The sequence below is a fragment of the Hyperoodon ampullatus genome (genome assembly GCF_949752795.1).
Source record: "Hyperoodon ampullatus genome assembly, chromosome: 7".
Taxonomy (NCBI): Eukaryota; Metazoa; Chordata; class Mammalia; order Artiodactyla; family Ziphiidae; genus Hyperoodon; species Hyperoodon ampullatus.
In genome coordinates this window covers 67,650,429-67,668,766 of record NC_136920.1, presented here as the reverse complement: position 1 = coordinate 67,668,766, position 18,338 = coordinate 67,650,429, and the positions used below count along the sequence as shown (strand labels likewise).

Here is an 18,338-nt window from a genome sequence, read left to right as displayed (position 1 = left end):
AGAGCTAAAGAACAAACAGTTGAACAATACAGTAAGTGAAATAAAGAATACACTAGAAGGAATCAATAGCAGAATAACTGAGGCAGAAGAACAGATAAGTGACTTGGAAGACAGAATGGTGGAAATCACTGCCATGGAACAGAATAAAGAAAAAAGAGTGAAAAGGAATAAGGACAGTCTAAGAGACCTCTGGGACAACATTAAATGCAGCAACATTCACATTATAGGGGTCTCAGAAGGAGAAGAGACAGAGAGAAAGGGCCTGAGAAAATATTTGAAGAGGTAATAGCTGAAAACTTCCCTAACATGGGAGGGGAAACAGTAACCCAAGTCCAGGAAGCACACAGAGTTCCAGGCAGGATAAACCCAAGGAGGAACACACTGAGACACATAGTAATCAAACTGACAAAAGTTAAAGACAAAGAAAATATATTAAAAGCAATAAGGGAAAAGCAGCAAATAATGTACAAGGGAACTCTCATAAGGTTATCAGCTGATTTCTTGGCAGAAACTCTGCAGGCCATAAGGGAGTGGCATGATGTATTTATCAGGCTCTCTAACTTCAGACTATACTACAAAGCTACAGTCATCAAAACAGTGGGGTACTGGCACAAAAACAGACATATAGATCAATGGAACAGGATAGAAAGCCCAGAAATAAACCCATGCGCCTATGGTTAATTAATCTATGACAAAGGGGGCAAGACTATACAATGGAGAAAAGACAATCTCTTCAATAAATGATGCTGGGAAAACTGGACAGCTACATGTAAAAAAATGAAATTAGAACATTCCTAACACCATACACAAAAATAAACTCAAATGGACTAAAGATCTAAATTTAAGACCAGATATTATAAAACTCTTAGAGGAAAATATAGGCAGAATGTTCTTTGACATAAATCGCGGCAATGCCTTTTTTGATCTGTTTCCTAGAGTAATGGAAATAAAAACAAAAATAAACAAATGGGACCTAATTAAACTCAAAAGCTTTTGCACAGAAACAGAAACCATAAACAAAACGAAAAGACAAAGAAAAGACAAAGAATGGGAGAAAACATTTGCAAATGATGTGACCAACAAGGGATTAATCTCTAAAATTTACAAATAGCTCATGTGGTTCAACATCAAAAAAACAAACAACACAATCAAAACATGGGCAGAAGAACTAAATAGACATTTCTACAAAGAAGATATACAGATGGCCAAGAGGCACATGAAAAGATGCTCAACATCACTAATTATTAGAGAAATGCAAATCAAAACTACAATGAGATATCACCTCATACCAGTCAGAATGGCCATCATCAAAAAGTCTACAAACAATAAATGCTGGAGAGGGTGTGGAGAAAAGGGAACCCTCCTACACTGTTGGTGGGAATGTAACTTGGTACAGCCACTATGGAGAACAGTGTTCCTTAAGAAACAGAGGTTCCTTAAGAAACTAAAAATAGTGCTACCATATGATCCAGCAATCCCACTCCTGGGCATATATCTGGAGAAAAACATGGTTCGAAAGGATACATGTACCCCAATGTTCACTGCAGCACTGTTTACAATAGCCAAGACCTGGAAGCAACCTCAATGTCCATCGACAGATGAATGGATAAAGAAGATGTGGTACATATATACAATGGAATATTACTCAGCCACTAAAAAGAATGAAATAATGCCATTTGCAGCAACATGGATGGACCTGGAGACTATACTAAGTGAAGTAAGTCAGACAAAGACAAATATCATATGATATCGCTTATGTGCGGAATCTAAAAAAAATTATACAAATGAACTTATTTACAAAACAGAAACAGACCCACAGACTTAGAGAATGAATTTATGGTTACCAGGGGAAGGGTGGAGGGAAGGGATAGATTGGGAGATTGGGATTGACATGTACACACTGCTATATTTAAAATAGATACCAAACAAGGACCTACTGTATAGCATAGGGAACTCTGCTCAATATTCTGTAATAACCTAAATGGGAAAAGAATTTGAAAAAAAATAGATACATGTATATGTATAACAGAATCACTTTGCTGTACACCTGAAACTAACACAACATTGTTAATCAACTATACTCCAATATAAAAGAAAAAAGAAAAAGAAATACAAAAGCCCTACCTGGTCCTTCCAGTTTAGCCCAAGTCTTACCATCTCCCCGTACAAATGCACACATTGCTTCAAGCGCAAGCATGGGAGGGCTGCTGGAGCATTTTGCTCCTTTTGTTTTTTTTCAGCCTTAACATTTGCAATCTAAACCTGACAAATCAAACCTTGTCCTTGGGCAGAGTTGGAGCAAGCAAAGGGCAGAAGAGGGAATTATTCTCAGAGTAGAGCTGCCTGTGTTGACCCCTGCATCTTCCCCCTGCCTACCTGGGAGATAGTTCTTGGGCAGGTCAGCACCCTGTCCAGGCACAGAAGAACCTGGAAACCAGGCCAGGACGGTTCTTGCAGCAGCACCTCCGCTCTGTGACATGTCTGCATGGGTCCTTATCCCTATGACCCCATGTGTGGGATTTCAGGCTTTGTTTTTTTTTCCCTGAGGCTGTGCGATCTGCAGCTAGCAAAGGATGCCCAGGACTGAGCAGCTGCACCCTGTTCCACCTTCCCCTGCAAATGGCAAAGAAGGCTTCAGAAAAGATAGTCTTCCCTCTGGTATGAAACATGAGCCTTGCTCTGTGCCCTGAAAACTTGTGTGCAGGCAAGGGTCTTGCCATATTGTCACCAACCCAGGGAAGAGCAAAGTACCTTCTGGCCGTGGTTTTGGCTTTTCCAATCCTCCATCTTGCATGAGCTCAAAGGCAAAGGAGACGTTCAAGACCTGGAGAGAGAAAGGCAATGCATGAGGTGCTGCACACTCATTCCTGGACCCTTGGGGCTCCCTGTGACCTGCCCCTGGAAAGTGAAGGAACCAGCACTGTAGCCAGTGGGGCGGGGGCTGAGCTAAAATGAGGCCGTTTTTTGAAGGACAAATGAGGCTGCCAAACTGGGCCAGCCATGCGGAGTGTGAGCCAGGCCCAGCCTGCTGTTGGTGAAGCACTCCCAGAGGAGTTAAAAATCCTCTCCCTGTCTTACTGTGTTCTTGTGTCACTGCCACGACTGTAAACTCAGGGACATAAGTGCCCACAGTTGAAAGGATCAGACAGCAAGACATGTTCAAGAGGCAGAGAAGGGTTTCTGCTTGGGACCAAATGCCCCTTGTCTAGCAGGTGGGCTGGGGCAGCCTGTGAGAGGCATCAGAAATCGGCCGAGTGCCGGCCTCAGGTCTGACCAGCCTTGCAGCCACCTTCCCTGTCACCTCTGGGGAGAGATGAGGCTGGGCTGTGGCCCCAGGCAGGAGCATACAGCTAGGGGACCAAGGTGCAGGAGAGGGAAAGCTGTTCAGGATGCTCAGTGGCCTGTAGGTAGCTGCGTCCCAGCTCAGCTGTGCATCACAATGAGCTCCCCATCCAACCACTGAAGACTCTGGGCAGAGGGGAAGCCGCCGCCTTTTCCCCAGATGGCCTCAGCAGAGGTGTGGGCAGATGGGTCGGGCATGTGGGCTGGGGCCTCCCGTGATGTCACCTCCCCTAACCTTCTGTTCAAAGCTGTCCGGGGTCAGGAAGAAGCTGTGCAGGGGCACGAAGTAGCCCTCCAGGAGCCCCATGAGCAGCACCAGGTACACCCCATCTGCAAACTGGAGAGAGAGAGACAGGTGAAGGCACTGGGCCCCTGAGCGCCCCAGCCCAGGCCCTTCCAGGGGCACATCAGCTTCCATGTTGACCCCCGCAAAGGCTATATCCCCAGGCAGGCTGCTGGCAGCGGGTGAGGGGCAGTAGCCCAAGGCAGGAAGGTGTGCTCTGCAGCAGGCCTGCCCCATGTCTGGCTGGTCCAGCACAGAAGCCACAAGCCCATGGTCCTGATCTCAATTGGTCCAGTATTTATTGAGCACCGACTGTGAACCAAGCCCTGATCTGGCACAGGGACCACAGAGGTGGGTCAGGTGTGGCCCCTGCCCTGGAGGAGCTCATGGTACAGTGGCGAGACTGTTGTGGAGGAAATGCAGCCGCTGCTCTGATGGAGGGAAGCATGCTGGCCTGCATGAGACTGACAAAGGTCACTCAACCCACTGAAGGCAACAGGGAAGGCTTCTGGAGCGGGCGCTGCCTGGGTGGAGACATGAGGGATGAGCTGGAGTTAGCTAGGGAGGGCAGAGGGAGGAGGGAAAGGGGATGTCCAAGGACAACGGCATGAGGCTACTAGGGCGACCTCTGCTTTATGAACAGGGAAGGATCTAGTGTCATACCGGCCTGGGCATTCTCCCCTCTCACCCTCGCCTTATTACTGCTTGAGAGGCAGCATAGTATAGCTGTTAGGAACGTGTGCTCTGGAGCTGGCCTCTAGCTCTACCACTTATGAACTGAGTGACTTGAGCAAGTTACAGAGCTTCTCTGTGCCTCATTTTTCTCACCTGTAAAATGGGGACAATAATAGTATAGTATCTAATTCATAGGGTTATCATGCTGCCTAAACCAGTAAATATGTGTAAGGTGCCTAGAACACTGCTTGGTGTGTAGGCAACACTTAACACATACTAACTACTGGTATTTCTATCCGGGAAAACAACAAAGCAGTCAGACACAATGTACTGGCTGTTGCTGACAAAGCACAACTGTGTGCTCAGGGCCATGGCAAGAGGCTTAGAGCTGGTCCCTTCCATCAAGGACAGTAGAGGCCAGATCAACTGAGAACCTAGTCTGAGGAACAACAGCTGCCTAGGCCAAGCAGAGGGGTGCAGGCCTTCTGCTCAAGAGAGCGGAAGGTATGTGTGCGCTGGGCAATCGAGGCAGGCTTTGCAGAGACAGTGGGCGCCTGTGGGATGAGGGAAATTTGAAAGGAGTGGGTGTTCTGGGTATGGAGAATGGCCTGAGCAAAGTTAGAGGTCAGGTGCATATCTGATATTCTAGAACCTTGCAAAGGAGGCAGGGCCATCAAATATTTGTATAAACAACAGTTACTAGAGTTCACAAGAGGCCAAAGTTCTTGGAATCATCTTAGGAAACTTTAAAAATACTAGACGGAATTAGTATTCTGTCTGGGCTGGGCCCAGTGTCTGAGCTCTGCTGGGTGACTGATTGGTGGGCCTGTGACTCAACCTTGGTTATGGGCAAACAACCTGGAGTACGAACTTGACCTAGAAGCAGCTTCCTCCCTGTTTCCATCCATCTGGCTGGTAGGGCCTGAGCATGACTCATCTCAGGCCACCCCAGAGTGGACAATGGGAAATAGACCCCAGCAACCGTGTCAAAATCACGGCCCGCCCATGGAACTAGTTAACTAGGCCTAATGCTGGCTGTGGCTGGAATGGGTTGAGAATGAAAGAAACTAATCTGTCAACTCAGGGGAGCACCCTGGGTTAGGGTCAGGATTAGTCACAGTTGTGAGTACCACTGACCTAGACTGCTCCCACCCCTGACTGCTGGTTCCAATGACTTGGTGGTAAAACTCGCAGATAGACACCAGATATGCTCGGCAGAGACCCCTTCCCTGCCCATGGGGAAGGGAGAGCTCATTCCAGCCCTCTCCAGGAATCATTGCTTCTACAGCTCGTTCTCTATCTCCTGAAGAGCATATGAAGCTGCCTCCAGAGTCCAGACATGCCCAGGCAGATCTCAGTCACAGACCTGGGCATTGCCTTTAAAAATAATAGGAGGTGCCCCTGTGTTCAAAAGAAAACCACACTTTAGAAGTTCATCGTGAATGAAAAGAGGTTGGGAAACAGGACACATTACACGGTATAAAGATTATACCTAATAAAGATTAGTTATTAATTATAAAGCGGGGGGTAGAGGGGAGGAGCTTTACAGTAGGGAAATCTGGGGGATGCCCACTTAGCCAAGTGGTCAAAGTTACTACCACCAGGAACAGAACTGATGGAGAAAAGTGCCTGAGAAGGGACTTCCCTGGTGGCGCAGTGGTTAAGAATCCGCCTGCCAATGCAGGGGACACGGGTTCGATCCCTGGTCCGGGAAGATGCCACATGCCGCGGAGCAACTAAGCCCGTGCACCACACTGACTGAGCCTGAGCTCTAGAGCCCATGAGCCACAACTACTGAAGCCCACGCGCCTAGAGCCTGTGCTCCGTGACAAGAGAAGCCAAAGCAGTGAGAAGCCCGTGCACCGCAACGAAGACCCAACACAGCCAAAAATATATATATATTAAAAAAAAAAATTGCCTGAGAAGAACATAGCATTGCCTCCATGGTACTGTTCCTGAACATGCATAACCTGGTTCTAATCATGAGGGAGAAAAACAGAGGCATTCTATGAACTAAATGGCCCACACTCTTCAAAAATGTCGATGTAATGCAAAGAGAGGCTGAGAATTTGTTCTCTATTAAAAAGAAACTGAAGAGACATGACAACTAAATGCATCAGGTGAGAATATGAGGACAACTGTATTTCTCTGAACCATGTGACACGGTCAAGAGTAGTCAAATATCAGTGATTTCTTATGGTTCAACCTAAATAGATTAACATATTGATGTTAAAACTGCCTGAATTTGATTACTATATTGTGATTCTCTAAGAGAATATACTTGTCCTTAAGAGATGTATGCTGAGGTATTTAGGGGTGGCGAGAGAGAAAAAAACCCAAATATGGCCAAATGTTAACAATTGGTATATGTGCGTGAAGAGTACATGGGGATTCATGACAATATTCTGGCAACTTTTCAAAATAAAATACTGGAAAGAATTCAGAGAAATTCCATGCAGTTCACGCCTCTGGGTGGAAGAGAATCCCCTCTCCCTTCCCCGGAAAAGCTCCAGGATCAGGGTGGCAAGCCCTCCTGGCAATGTGGCTGGGGCACTGGGAACAGTGGCTGTCCAGCGGGGCCTTGTCCCCCACCCTGCACACGGGGCCGTCACCCACCTGGGTTTCCAGTTCCGTGACCTCCAGGTTCAATTTATTCAGGTGCTTGTTCACGAAAGTAATAAGCGTCTAGAAGAAAAGCACAAGCCAGACATTGAGATGAAGACTCTCACCCTGGAGGCCGCCCCTGTGACTCAACCATGACGACACAGGACGAGACCCAGCCAAGAGCGCTGGGCCCGGGATCCCTGTGCCGAGCGGAGTGAGGCTGAGCAGCCTATAAGGCTCTTGCGAAACTCCTTGGGTCCACAGGGAAGGACGGCCCCCAGGACTGGCAGTCCCACGCACTGTGCGATTCCAATAGCCAGGTCCAGAACTGTGCAAGGAGCAGGGAGTGCTAAGAGGGCAGAGGGACAGGTGGAGTGTCCTAGCGGGCCCAGGGGGCCAGAGGAGAAATGACCGCCTTGGGTCCCTCCTTCCAGTCCCCCTAGGTGCAGGTACCGGTGCCAGGGAGACAGAGGGAGGTCTGTGTGAGGAGCAGGGATGGCGGGGTTCAGTGTGGGTGTGGAGACACGGGACCGTAGCCTCAGAAACCCCCAAGAGATGATGTCATCCCAATGGGAGAAGAAAGGGACTGGATAAGGCATCCAGTGAAAACAAGACAGGTAGAACGGCCATCAAGCAGGAAAGCTCTGTGTTTGTGGTGGTCTGATGCTTGCAAACTGCAGGGGGTGGGTTTTCCTAATGTTTTTCTACATCTCGCTCCCCTCCCTCCCCCATCTCCCCCCGCCTCAGGCACCACTTTCCCACCTTTTTCACCACGTTCAGCTTGTCTGGTGCGTGGTCAAACAAGGTGTCAAAGGCATCACGTTCTGAAAAAAGAGGAAAATGTAAAGTAGGGCCCAGAGCTGATGCCAACCCAGGTCCCAGCCACGAGCCTCTACAGGCCACATGGTCAGCTCCAGGTGGGAATTCTTTGGGGTATGAGACTGTGCTGGGAAACTGGGTTTGGGCAGAGATTTGGGGTTGATTCTTATCTTAGGGGCCTTTTTCTCTCTCTGTGGGTATCTGTAAGTGTGTGTGTATCCACCCTCGACATCAGCCCTCTTTGAGCTGGGGTTCAGGAGCTCTGGCAGGCAGTCTGACTTGGAACTGGTCATTTCTCTTTACTATTTGTATTCTTTGATATCATGATTTAGTCATGATTCTAAAGTGTTTCTGAAGCTTTTTGGAAGCAGAATGTCATCCAAATATCAAATCACTCCCTAATTTTCAAAACCAACATGCCCAAGACATGCTTCCTGGCAGAGGGCAGATAAGCGGATTGGGAGCTACAGAGCCCCAGGACAGAAGGGGAGGTCCCCCTCTTGAGGGATCAGGTCACTTTAATCCTTTTAGCCTCACTTTTCTCTTCCATAAAATGCCCACTGGGTACATCCCTGGCAGGCCAGTGGTTAACACCCTGCGCTTCCATTGCGGAGGGCACAGGTTCGATTCCTGGTCAGGGAACTAGCATCCCGCATGCCAAAACGTGGCCAAAAATAATAATAGAAAAAAGGCCCACTGAACATGAACCTCCCCTAGGTGGGTTATGAGGATGAAAGACAAGAAAGTACATTCTCTGTAAACTCTGAAGTCTCCTGATCTGAGTTATTATTAGAATGATCAGAATATTTCAATATATTATCCACAGTAAATACAGAATCATAGAAAATAGTGAAGCCATGCTCCCTGCAGGGATTTTCCTTGCTATAGCCCTCCCTGGTCCTCTGATCTGAGAGGTGAAATAGTGGAGAGCTCTGTGACTGGGAATGAGAAATCTCCAAGAGGAACCGGGGCTGGGAGGGTTCATGGTCCTGGGCTGCCTTTCCTACTCTTTTTTTTTTTTTGAGGTACGCGGGTCTCTCACTGCTGTGGCCTCTCCCGTTGCGGAGCACAGGCTCCGGACGCGCAGGCTCAGCGGCCATGGCTCACGGGCCCAGCCGCTTCGCAGCATGTGGGATCTTCCCGGACCGGGGCACGAACCCGTGTCCCCTGCATCGGCAGGCGGACTCTCAACCACTGCGCCACCAGGGAAGCCCCCAGCCTCTCCTACTCTTGATGAGTAAATCTGAGATGGCCAGAATGGTGATTGTGATCTTGGACATTCACAGACCTTATAAACACACCCAAAGTTCTGGGAAACCAGAGAGGTAGGAGGTGTGATGAGGAAAAATGCACCTTCTACAAGGGCTGGACAGAGTGGGGAGAGGGGACAGTCCCGAGCGCATACGTACACCTCTTGCTTTACTTCCACAATATGCTTAGAGCAAGACTTCCCTGCAAGTGCCCAGGACCCATCCAGAAGCCCACCAGGGTCAGTGGTCTGGTTACTTGCAAGAGGACTGCAGCTGTGGTTACTTTTCCTCTTCCCACCAGTGCGCTGACCCTCCCTACCAACCGGCCCTGTCACCAGGTTGGCACAGACACACATGCAGGAAGCAAGCTGAGTGCCTGTTCTTCCCAGCTGCTGCAGAATTAACTAGACCCCATTGGCAGTCAGCAGCAACAGAGGACACTCTTATGCAACTCACCATGCCTTCCAGAAAGAGCCCTGTGGGAAAAGGAGAAAGAAAGCAGTGTGACTCTTCTCTCCTCACCCTTGGTGGCAGATCCCCAAAAGCTTCCTTCCTTGGCATTTTATTCTGCACTAAGTCTCCAACTATGGGTGGCCTTTACCACATTACCACCTATTTTTCCCCTCTGCTTTATAGATTTACTGGTGTTTGCATAAAGCCTGGTATAAGTGATGCATAAAGGACTATTTCTTGCCTTAAATAAACTCACATTATTGCTTACAGTTGAGAAAGAATATTGGACTCAGAGATTCAGGATTCCCAACCATGTTTTAGGAGCAGAGCTCAGGTACCATCCCAGTGTGGCATTTCACTGCCCAAGTTGCTGAAGGCATCGGCTTGGGGAGGTCAGGTTGGGCTCTCTCCTGTCCATCCTGTGATACCCACCCAAGCTGCACCTGCCATTGACCTAGAATAGGTTTTCTCAAAGAGGGCAGGAACTGGAACCATACTCATAGCAGTGAAACAGCAAAGTATTAAGAGCACAAGCATTAGGGTCAGACTACTTAGTTTTAAATCTTACAAAGCCATTTGCTTGCTGTGTGACTTTGGGCAAGCTACTGAACCTCTCTGGGCTCCAGGTCACTTATCCTTAAAATGAGGATAATATGGTAAACAACTCAGTCAGATGTTGTGAGCATTAAATGATTTAATATATAGAAAGATCTTAGCATAATTTCTACTATATACTAAATGCTCAATACATTTTTTTCTCAATACGTTTTTGGTTCTTATTATGTTGGTTTATTCCAACTATACATCTGTCACCTATTAAGCAGTGACTTGCGGGTAGTGTACTGGGAAGAATGATGAACTTGGAGTTCAAGCCAGGTAGACCAAGGACAGTTTCCTCCTCCACCTTTGGGGTGTGGGGTTTTAGGAGGTGTAATCATTGCTTCATGTGCCCCTGCTCTTTCCACTTGCTCTTCTTGTTCAAAGGAATAGAGGAGAGTTAGGGGAACAGGAGATGATACAAACAAATTTTGCCTGGTTTTGCATGCGGCCAGGGCTCAAGCCTGCCCAGGGATCTCAGACCCACGCACACCGACTGTCCTGTTCTTTCTACTTGAGAACAAAACTTGTCTTTCCCATGACAAAACTCCTCTTTCCCATGACAAAACTCTTACATGTTCTGATATTCCAATTTCTTAATGTAAATGAAAAACAACAACAACAACAACAACAAACCCCCAAACAATCCACCACCCTAAGGTAGAGAGGGGCTTTCTGGGTCATGGCACGTGACCATATAAATCAGATTCAGAAAAGGAAGAAAAACGTCCTCTTGAAGGTTAACAATTTAAATTCAACCCCATGTTTATGGCATGATGATTTCATGCTGGTTGGCTTTTTCGGACACACTCTTTCCTGGAGTGCCACAAAATTAGAATTTTTCAATCACGGTTAATTCCCTCTCCCCACTTCCCCACCCAAGTTTGTACCTTAAGCATTGAGAGGCATGTTTTGAATGCACGGAAAAGGCTAAACTATAATCATTGGCTGAAGTCTAATCCCTCTTGCAATCCCAATAAATGAAAACTAAATATCAGCAAATGGATGAATTTCGGAGAAACATCTGTGTTCCATTACAGAATCGCTGGCAACAATGCTGTTGACATACTCTGTGTTACCAGTTATTTCCTCTTGGATTTGCCGAGACTGGAGGATTCCTTCTCGTTTCTGAAAACGGGGGTGGGGAGAGGGTTGGGAGGAAGAGAGAAAAATATGCATTAGGAAAATACAAAAAACTGATTAGCATTCCTGATACTTAGAAAGTTACTGGCGTTTAAGAAATGAATCCAGAGACGAGATACTGCTAGAAGTGAAATGAGGCTCGTGATTTCCTGGGACTGGACTGTACCATTCATACTTAAGTGCAATTAGTGTTTATTCCAAACAAGTCGGCTGTTTCTTGGATGGTGAATCTTTTCTTTCTTTATTGGAAGACATTCTGCTGGAAGCACACTGTTTGCCTCCTGGAGAAATCCACAGTAAACCAAATGGAAATGAGGGCCAGGGTGTGTCTGCCCTCCAGCTGGGGCCACGGAGGGAAGCGGAGAAACACATTTAACTGGGGCGGCTGGGGTGGAAGAACTGAGGTCAACTTGGAGAATTCAGAGGGAGAGTTTTCAAAAAACGTTAAACTAGAGGAGCTTTTAAGTAAGTAGTACAGTCCTTGGGTGACTAGCTTACTCTCTGAGAAAAGTGTAGGCACTTCGGAGGTCCATCCACCCACCCATCCGCCCACCCAAACTGCCATCCATCCACCCACCCACCCACCCATCTGCCCATCCATCCACCCACCCACCCACCCATCTGCCCATCCATCCACCCATGCATCCATCCATCATCTGTCTACTCCCCCCTTCCCATCAATTCATTCTGTTTCTTCTCTGTTTCATTTATGAGTGCCTTCTATGTACAAGCCACTGTGTTGGACTTAGCAAACACTGTGGAACATATGACATAGTTTTGGACCTTGAGGAACTTAGAGTAAAATGGGGTAGATGACCAGGTATGCAAGAATAGTTTTCCCCAGACAGTCCTCCTGGTTCGTACCTCAGGTCCCAGCTCAATTATTAGAGAAGGATCCCCTTTCCCTCTCAAATGTGTCGTGGATAATTAATTACATGATGGCCCCCTGCAGAGAGGAAGTGCTGAGTGCAGGACAGGAACAAGTACTTTCAGCTGAGAGGGTCAGGGAACCCTTCCAGGGGGAGGGGTTCTCGAGCTGGAACTTAAAGGACAGCTAGGATTTGGCTGGACACAGAGGAGAGACCTCTTCAGTGGGAGGAATGGCTGGAGCAAAAAGGCAGAGTAGGAGAGCACAGGCGTGTTCAGGACAGTGGCTGCCCTTGGTCAACTGAGTGCTGGTTTGGAGTTTAAACCTCACTGTGTGGGCGTGGGAACCGATGAAGGAGTGCTGGCATTCAGGAAGACCTTCTGATGGGGGTGAGGAGGGAGATGCATTTATCAGGTTCCTACACAGTCAGTTACCAGACACTTGGAAGGCAGTCTGGGCAAGGCAAGAGGCTGTCAGAGCAAATCCATCATCTTCCGCAAAGACTGAGATGTGTCAAGAGGGATCCTCCAAGCATTAGTGTTTCAGCTGAAATCTGCCTTCTCGACCCTCCTGCCCGAACTTCCACAACCTTTTCTTCACATTCCCAATAGCCACAGAAACTAGCGTCCTTGCAAAATACTTTTACAGAAGGAAAGGTAGAGCTGGATAAAGGCCATGAGTGTATCTGGATTAGATTAAGAAGAATGAACTATCAAAGCAAAAAAGGAAGAAAAACATTAAAATACCATTTAAAAATGATCTAGTGTGGATAAACCAGGACTTTTTCCAAATTCAGCTTCAACATATGTAAAATTTTCACACAGGGCTAATGGAATCTGTGTCCTTGTCTTGCGAGGCTGTTCACAGACATCAAACCTCATCTTCAACTACATGCAGAATTAAATGCTGGTACACAGAATGGAAAAGAAATCTGGGTTCAATGACACCTCACACAGCGTCCTGATTCACTTTGATCCACTGTTCCCTAAAGAACCCTCTCTGTAGTTCAGTCAGTGTCTTACAGCCAATTCTGGGTCCTGCTTCTGTGCCTGTTTAACTTGATAACGCAAAACACCCCATAAACCCTGACATACCTTGATGCCATTTTATGTAATGCCTCCTCCTTTCTCCCTCACACTAACAAAACTGCCTGCAGTAGAAATTAAACCAGCAACAACCTTCTGATGGCCTATAATTGAGCTCAAAATAAGGCATGAGACATGGGCTTGCAGGGACCACTGTTTCCCCCCCAACCCTCGCAAATCCTGAAACATAGTTTTAAAAAATATAATGAAATGGATTCACACTTTATTGATTGTTAAAAAAGGACACAATAGAGATGGCTTGGATTCACTATGAAGATGCATGTACCAGGATGCTCTGGGCTGGCCACATATTCATAAAATGCTTAGCACCATGCTTGACAGCCCAATAAATGAAGCCAATTAGTCTCTTTCAGTCAGCTGCACTTAGTGTCGGAACCACACGTGTTTGCATTGACAAGGGGCTTTTGATAGCCTTCTCTGCTGCTTATGTATAGTCCTGTCTCCGGGCAGGCAGGGCCAAGGTGTCATCTTCCTATTATACCCCCTTGATGTTTAGCAAGTTAAGTACCCAGGAGGCGCTGGAAGAAATACTTTTTCATTAGGGCATGGCTGAGCAGCACCCCCATGTCCTCCTCCCCTCCCCCATTCACTTCTGATCCCTGAAAGCTCAGCCCTTCTGTCCTGGAAGCTGGCCCGGCCTCGCCTCTCAGGCAAAGCCTACCTGCCCTCCGGGCTCTTCCTCACCAAGGGGTGGCAGAGTTGCCAGACAGAACCCTGGATAACCTTGGATAGCCAGGGAACTGCTTATAAGGGACGTTCTCCCTTGTAGCATGTTTACTTGGAAAAGAACAGAAGCCAACAAAATGATGACCTTTTGCTCACGGGTATAAAGTTGGAAAATAAAATTGAATTTGAGTATCTAATGGGGTTAGGAGCAGAATGAGATAGTCACAGGGAGAGAGCATCCCCTCATTGTGGAAATCACACGGCCATGTGTGAATGGAAATTCCATCCAACAATCTGGAAAAAATGACTTGAGATACCAGTTGTGCTTCTCTGGGCAGGTGAAAATCGGCAGTGCCCTCAACACAGGCACGGCCTGTCAGGGTCTCTCTCAAATACACACACGTACACATGCACGGATACTTGCCTCTTCTCAATAACTGTGCATTGTTTGTTTAACCAAAAAATGATTCTCGGGCTTCCCTGGTGGCGCAGTGTGTTAAGAATCCACCTGCCAATGCAGGGGACATGGGTTCAAGCCCTGGTCCGGGAAGATCCCGCATGCCACGGAGCAAGTAAGCCCGTGCACCACAACTACTGAGCCTGCGCTCTAGAGCCCATGCTCCGTAGAAAGAGAAGCCACTGCAATGAGAAGCCCATGCACTGCAATGAAGAGTAGCCCCCACTCGCCGCAACTAGAGAAAGCCCACGCGCAGCAATGAAGACCCAGTGCAGCCATAAATAAATAAATAAATAAATAAGGCAGCCTAAACAATCGACAACTCTACCAACATTTAAAATCCACAGGCCTATGACCCCATGATCCCACTTCTGGGGCTCCATACTATAGACACTTGAGCACGAGGCTGCATTATTAAAAAAAAAAAAAAAAAAGATTCTCCCTGGCTGGCAGGACACACACACACACAGGGATACAGCCTCCCGACCCTACTACACAGACCTCACAAATATATACACCACACACCCTCAAATGTACATCACACAGGCACCCTCCAGAGGAAAGCATGTAAACCCCAGGCACACGTCCCACACAAGCCTGTCCCAGACAGAAGCACCTGCTCTTCCACCCTTTGCACACATATCAGGGATAAGCCCACATGCATCAGAAAGCTCACTCACATGCCTCCCAGCATATGGCACACCCAGACACACTCAGCATTCATTCAGCATTCCTTCTAGCAAGCTACCCAGTGTGCCTTAGCTCTCACGGGAGCTTAGCCCCTGCACCCCTTTAAGGGCGCAGATGTTTTTAGTGGTTTCTAACTTACCTGGACCACAACCACTTGGATGGAAACATGATCTGGGAGTCGGATTGGTGCCCGGAAATACTGGGACAGAGCAACCAGCAGATGCAAGATGGCTACCAGGCTCTTGGCATGAACAGCTGAAATAAAAGATGATTTATAAATTAGAGAATCTTCTTCTAGGTTCTCGGCAGATATAAGCAGATATCCAGAGTGTAGCAGTACCACACCCAATGCCCCTTTCATCCCACCCCTATGGGTCAGGGGACACTCTTGGTCATCACGGGCCTCACCCTGGGACCCCTCGGTTCTCAGCCAGGTCCCGTGGATCTGCTTCTTAGATCATGTTATTGCTGGACGGCAAAGTAGTGCTTCTCCACTCTAATTCAAGGTTCGCATCGGGACCCTGACAACAGCTGAATTCTGAGTTCAGGTCAGCCCTCTGCCACCCCCATGTTCTTGTTCACTCTGTGCTGATAACCATAAGCATGTCTGCTGAACTCCCTCTCCCTTCCCAGCTGACTGTGAACTCTGTAGGTTATCACCACTACCCTTGTCCCAAGGCTCTACACAAAGCAGGCCCTCAATCAATGGACACTGAGTCAGGACACTGGATCCCTTCCTTTGTTCAGGGCTTTAAGACACCTGGAGGAAGCCATGAGAGACATCTAAAGGATTTTGTTGCCCTCCTGAGTGTCATATATAGTCAGTGCAGGCAATGCCCTCTGGGCAATAGCTGGGAGGGGATGTTCATGACCCAGGTGGCTTCTATAGCTGAGCTGTTTGCTGGATGCTGGGTCATTTATGCTGGAGAAGGCTGGGCAACTACTGAGTTGTAGTTTTCTCAGTAGATGAGAGGAGAAAAAGACTGTGATGTATCAGGCACACACAGTGTTGGCCAACGGGAGCTTGAGTTCTGACTTGACAACTCTACCATTTATTTACTGAGTATATGACCTTAGGTAGGCCACTTAAGGTCCCTGAGCCTCAGTCTGCTCCACCTTCCACATGGGGATAACAGTACCCATGCAGAAATATGGGTAGTAAGAATTTCCAGACATAATGTTGGCAAAGCTCCTAGTACATAGCAATGCCTAGGAATGATTGATATTTTCTATGATCACTTATGAGAAAGTACCTGGCATCTGGGCAATTAATATCAACTTTCTCCCCTTTCTTTCATAAAAGGGAAGAGTCCCCAGATACTTTACCTGCCTTCACCGTCCTACCAGCATTATGGCTCTCATTACAGGGGGCATTTAAGGAAAGAGCAAAAAATTGTCCATTTTCTGTAGTTAGCATGAACTGGGCCCATTATTAGGGTGTCATTCTGTCTGCCCTGGGATCAATGAATCCACTCTAACAGAAGCTTTGAGAAATCACCAAGAAAAGGAAATGATCCAGATAATCCTTGGGGACTCACTAGAGTTTCCTGTTATCACTGCTGCTTCAAAGAAGGTTTTCCACTGACTATGAACAGCAGCTCAATGCCACCATCAAATAGCAGATGAACTGCTCCTAACTCGTAGCCTTACAGAAGAACTGTTTACTTCTGGGCTTTTGGGCTTTGCCAACTAAGTGTCACCCACAGTTATAGCCTCAAAAAAGGCACCTGGCATGGACTGACCCACTGACATGATGGACAGAGGCAAAAACAGGGTTTGCTCTTCTGGTCAGAACTGCCACTGCATCAGTCCCGTCACTGAGGGTTGTAAGGATATTTGCTACCTCTCCCCTTTAATGACAAAACATAATGCTGGAAAAGCAGTGGTCAGAAAGGTTGTTCTCACACACTGGTGACACTGTATGTTACCTTGACTGTCTTCGTAAGCAAAGTAAGAGCTATGTTGCAGGCACCATACAGATGTCAGACTCTTTCAATCAGTGCTCTGTCCTCCTGGGTATTGTTTCAAGAGAAATAATTACACAGTTTCTTTCTCTCTCTCTCTCTCACAGACATACATGCTATGTATAAAAAGATGTTAATTAATAAATGCTGGAGAGGGTGTAGAGAAAAGGGAACCCTCCTACACTGTTGGTGGGAATGTAAATTGGTGCCATCACTATGGAGAACAGTATGGAGGTTCCTCAAAAACCTAACTATGGAGTTCCCATATGATCCTGCAATCCCATTCCTGGGCATATATCCAGATAAAACTATAATTTGAAAAGATACATGCACCCCTATATTCATAGCAGCACTATTTACAATAGTCAAGACATAGAAAAAACCTAAATGCGTATCAATAGATGAATGGATAAAGAAGCTATAGTGTGTGTGTGTGTGTGTACATACACACACACACACACACAATGGAATACTACTCATACATAAAAAAGAATGAAATAATGCCATTTGCAGCAACATGGCTGGACCTAGAGATTGTCATACTACGTGAAGTCAGAAAGAGAAAGACGAATACCATATGATATTACTTATATGTGGAATCTAAAATATGACACAAATGAACTTATCTATGAAACAGAAACAGACTCACAGACTTAGAGAACAGACTTGTGGTTGCCAAGGGGGAGGGTGGGTAGGGGAGGGATGGATTGGGAGTTTTGGATTAGCATACGCAAATTATTATATATAGAATGGATAAACAACAAAGTCCTACTGTATAGCACAGGGAACTATATTTGATATCCTGTAACAAACCATAATGGAAAAGAAAAAAAAGATGTTAATTATTGTGTAATATATCATTAAAAAAATCTGAAACACATATATCCAAATGAAAGATGATGGTTGACCAGTGGTTTTCAAATTTTTAAAAATTAAGCAGAGAAATCCTTTGTTCTAAAAACCATTAGGCAAACCTGATAAAAACCAGTGCAACTGCTCTGGTCCCTTTGTCCTAACTACAGCCCACCCACAGCTGCTTCTCTTCTCCTCAATGATGCCTGAGTTTTTCCTTGCAAATCCCTAGGTTGGGCCAAGCATGGTTTAATAGTCACTGCTTTAATAAATTTTGGTACATTCACATAATGAAATAGTTTGCATGCACTGAAAATCATTAAGACAATGTAGCTATAAATATTAATATTATGTTAAAGAGAACTAGAAATAATGTAAATATATACATTCATGGATTTATGCACATATAAATACACATATATTTGTATATATATACACATATATACATATATATAAATATACATACACATGCACATACATACACAAATATGCACACGCACACACACACACACACACAAATGTACTTGTGGCCAAGACTTGGAAAGTTTAAAAAAAAAAAAAAAGAAAAT

At 46.4% G+C, this 18,338-nt stretch overlaps 1 protein-coding gene across 1 annotated transcript in view; it reads right to left on the bottom strand.

The window, feature by feature from the left end:
* Window positions 1-18,338, bottom strand: part of PARVA (parvin alpha) — a gene marked incomplete at both ends in the record, with an annotated part of 183,503 nt that overhangs the window by 20,984 nt on the left and 144,181 nt on the right. Inside the window, 7 exons of the mRNA XM_079707564.1 lie at window positions 2,752-2,824; window positions 3,578-3,679; window positions 6,917-6,985; window positions 7,667-7,728; window positions 9,430-9,449; window positions 11,093-11,151; window positions 15,093-15,208. Coding sequence (XP_079563690.1) covers window positions 2,752-2,824; window positions 3,578-3,679; window positions 6,917-6,985; window positions 7,667-7,728; window positions 9,430-9,449; window positions 11,093-11,151; window positions 15,093-15,208 — 501 coding nt within the window. The remainder of the gene's footprint in view (window positions 1-2,751; window positions 2,825-3,577; window positions 3,680-6,916; window positions 6,986-7,666; window positions 7,729-9,429; window positions 9,450-11,092; window positions 11,152-15,092; window positions 15,209-18,338) is intronic.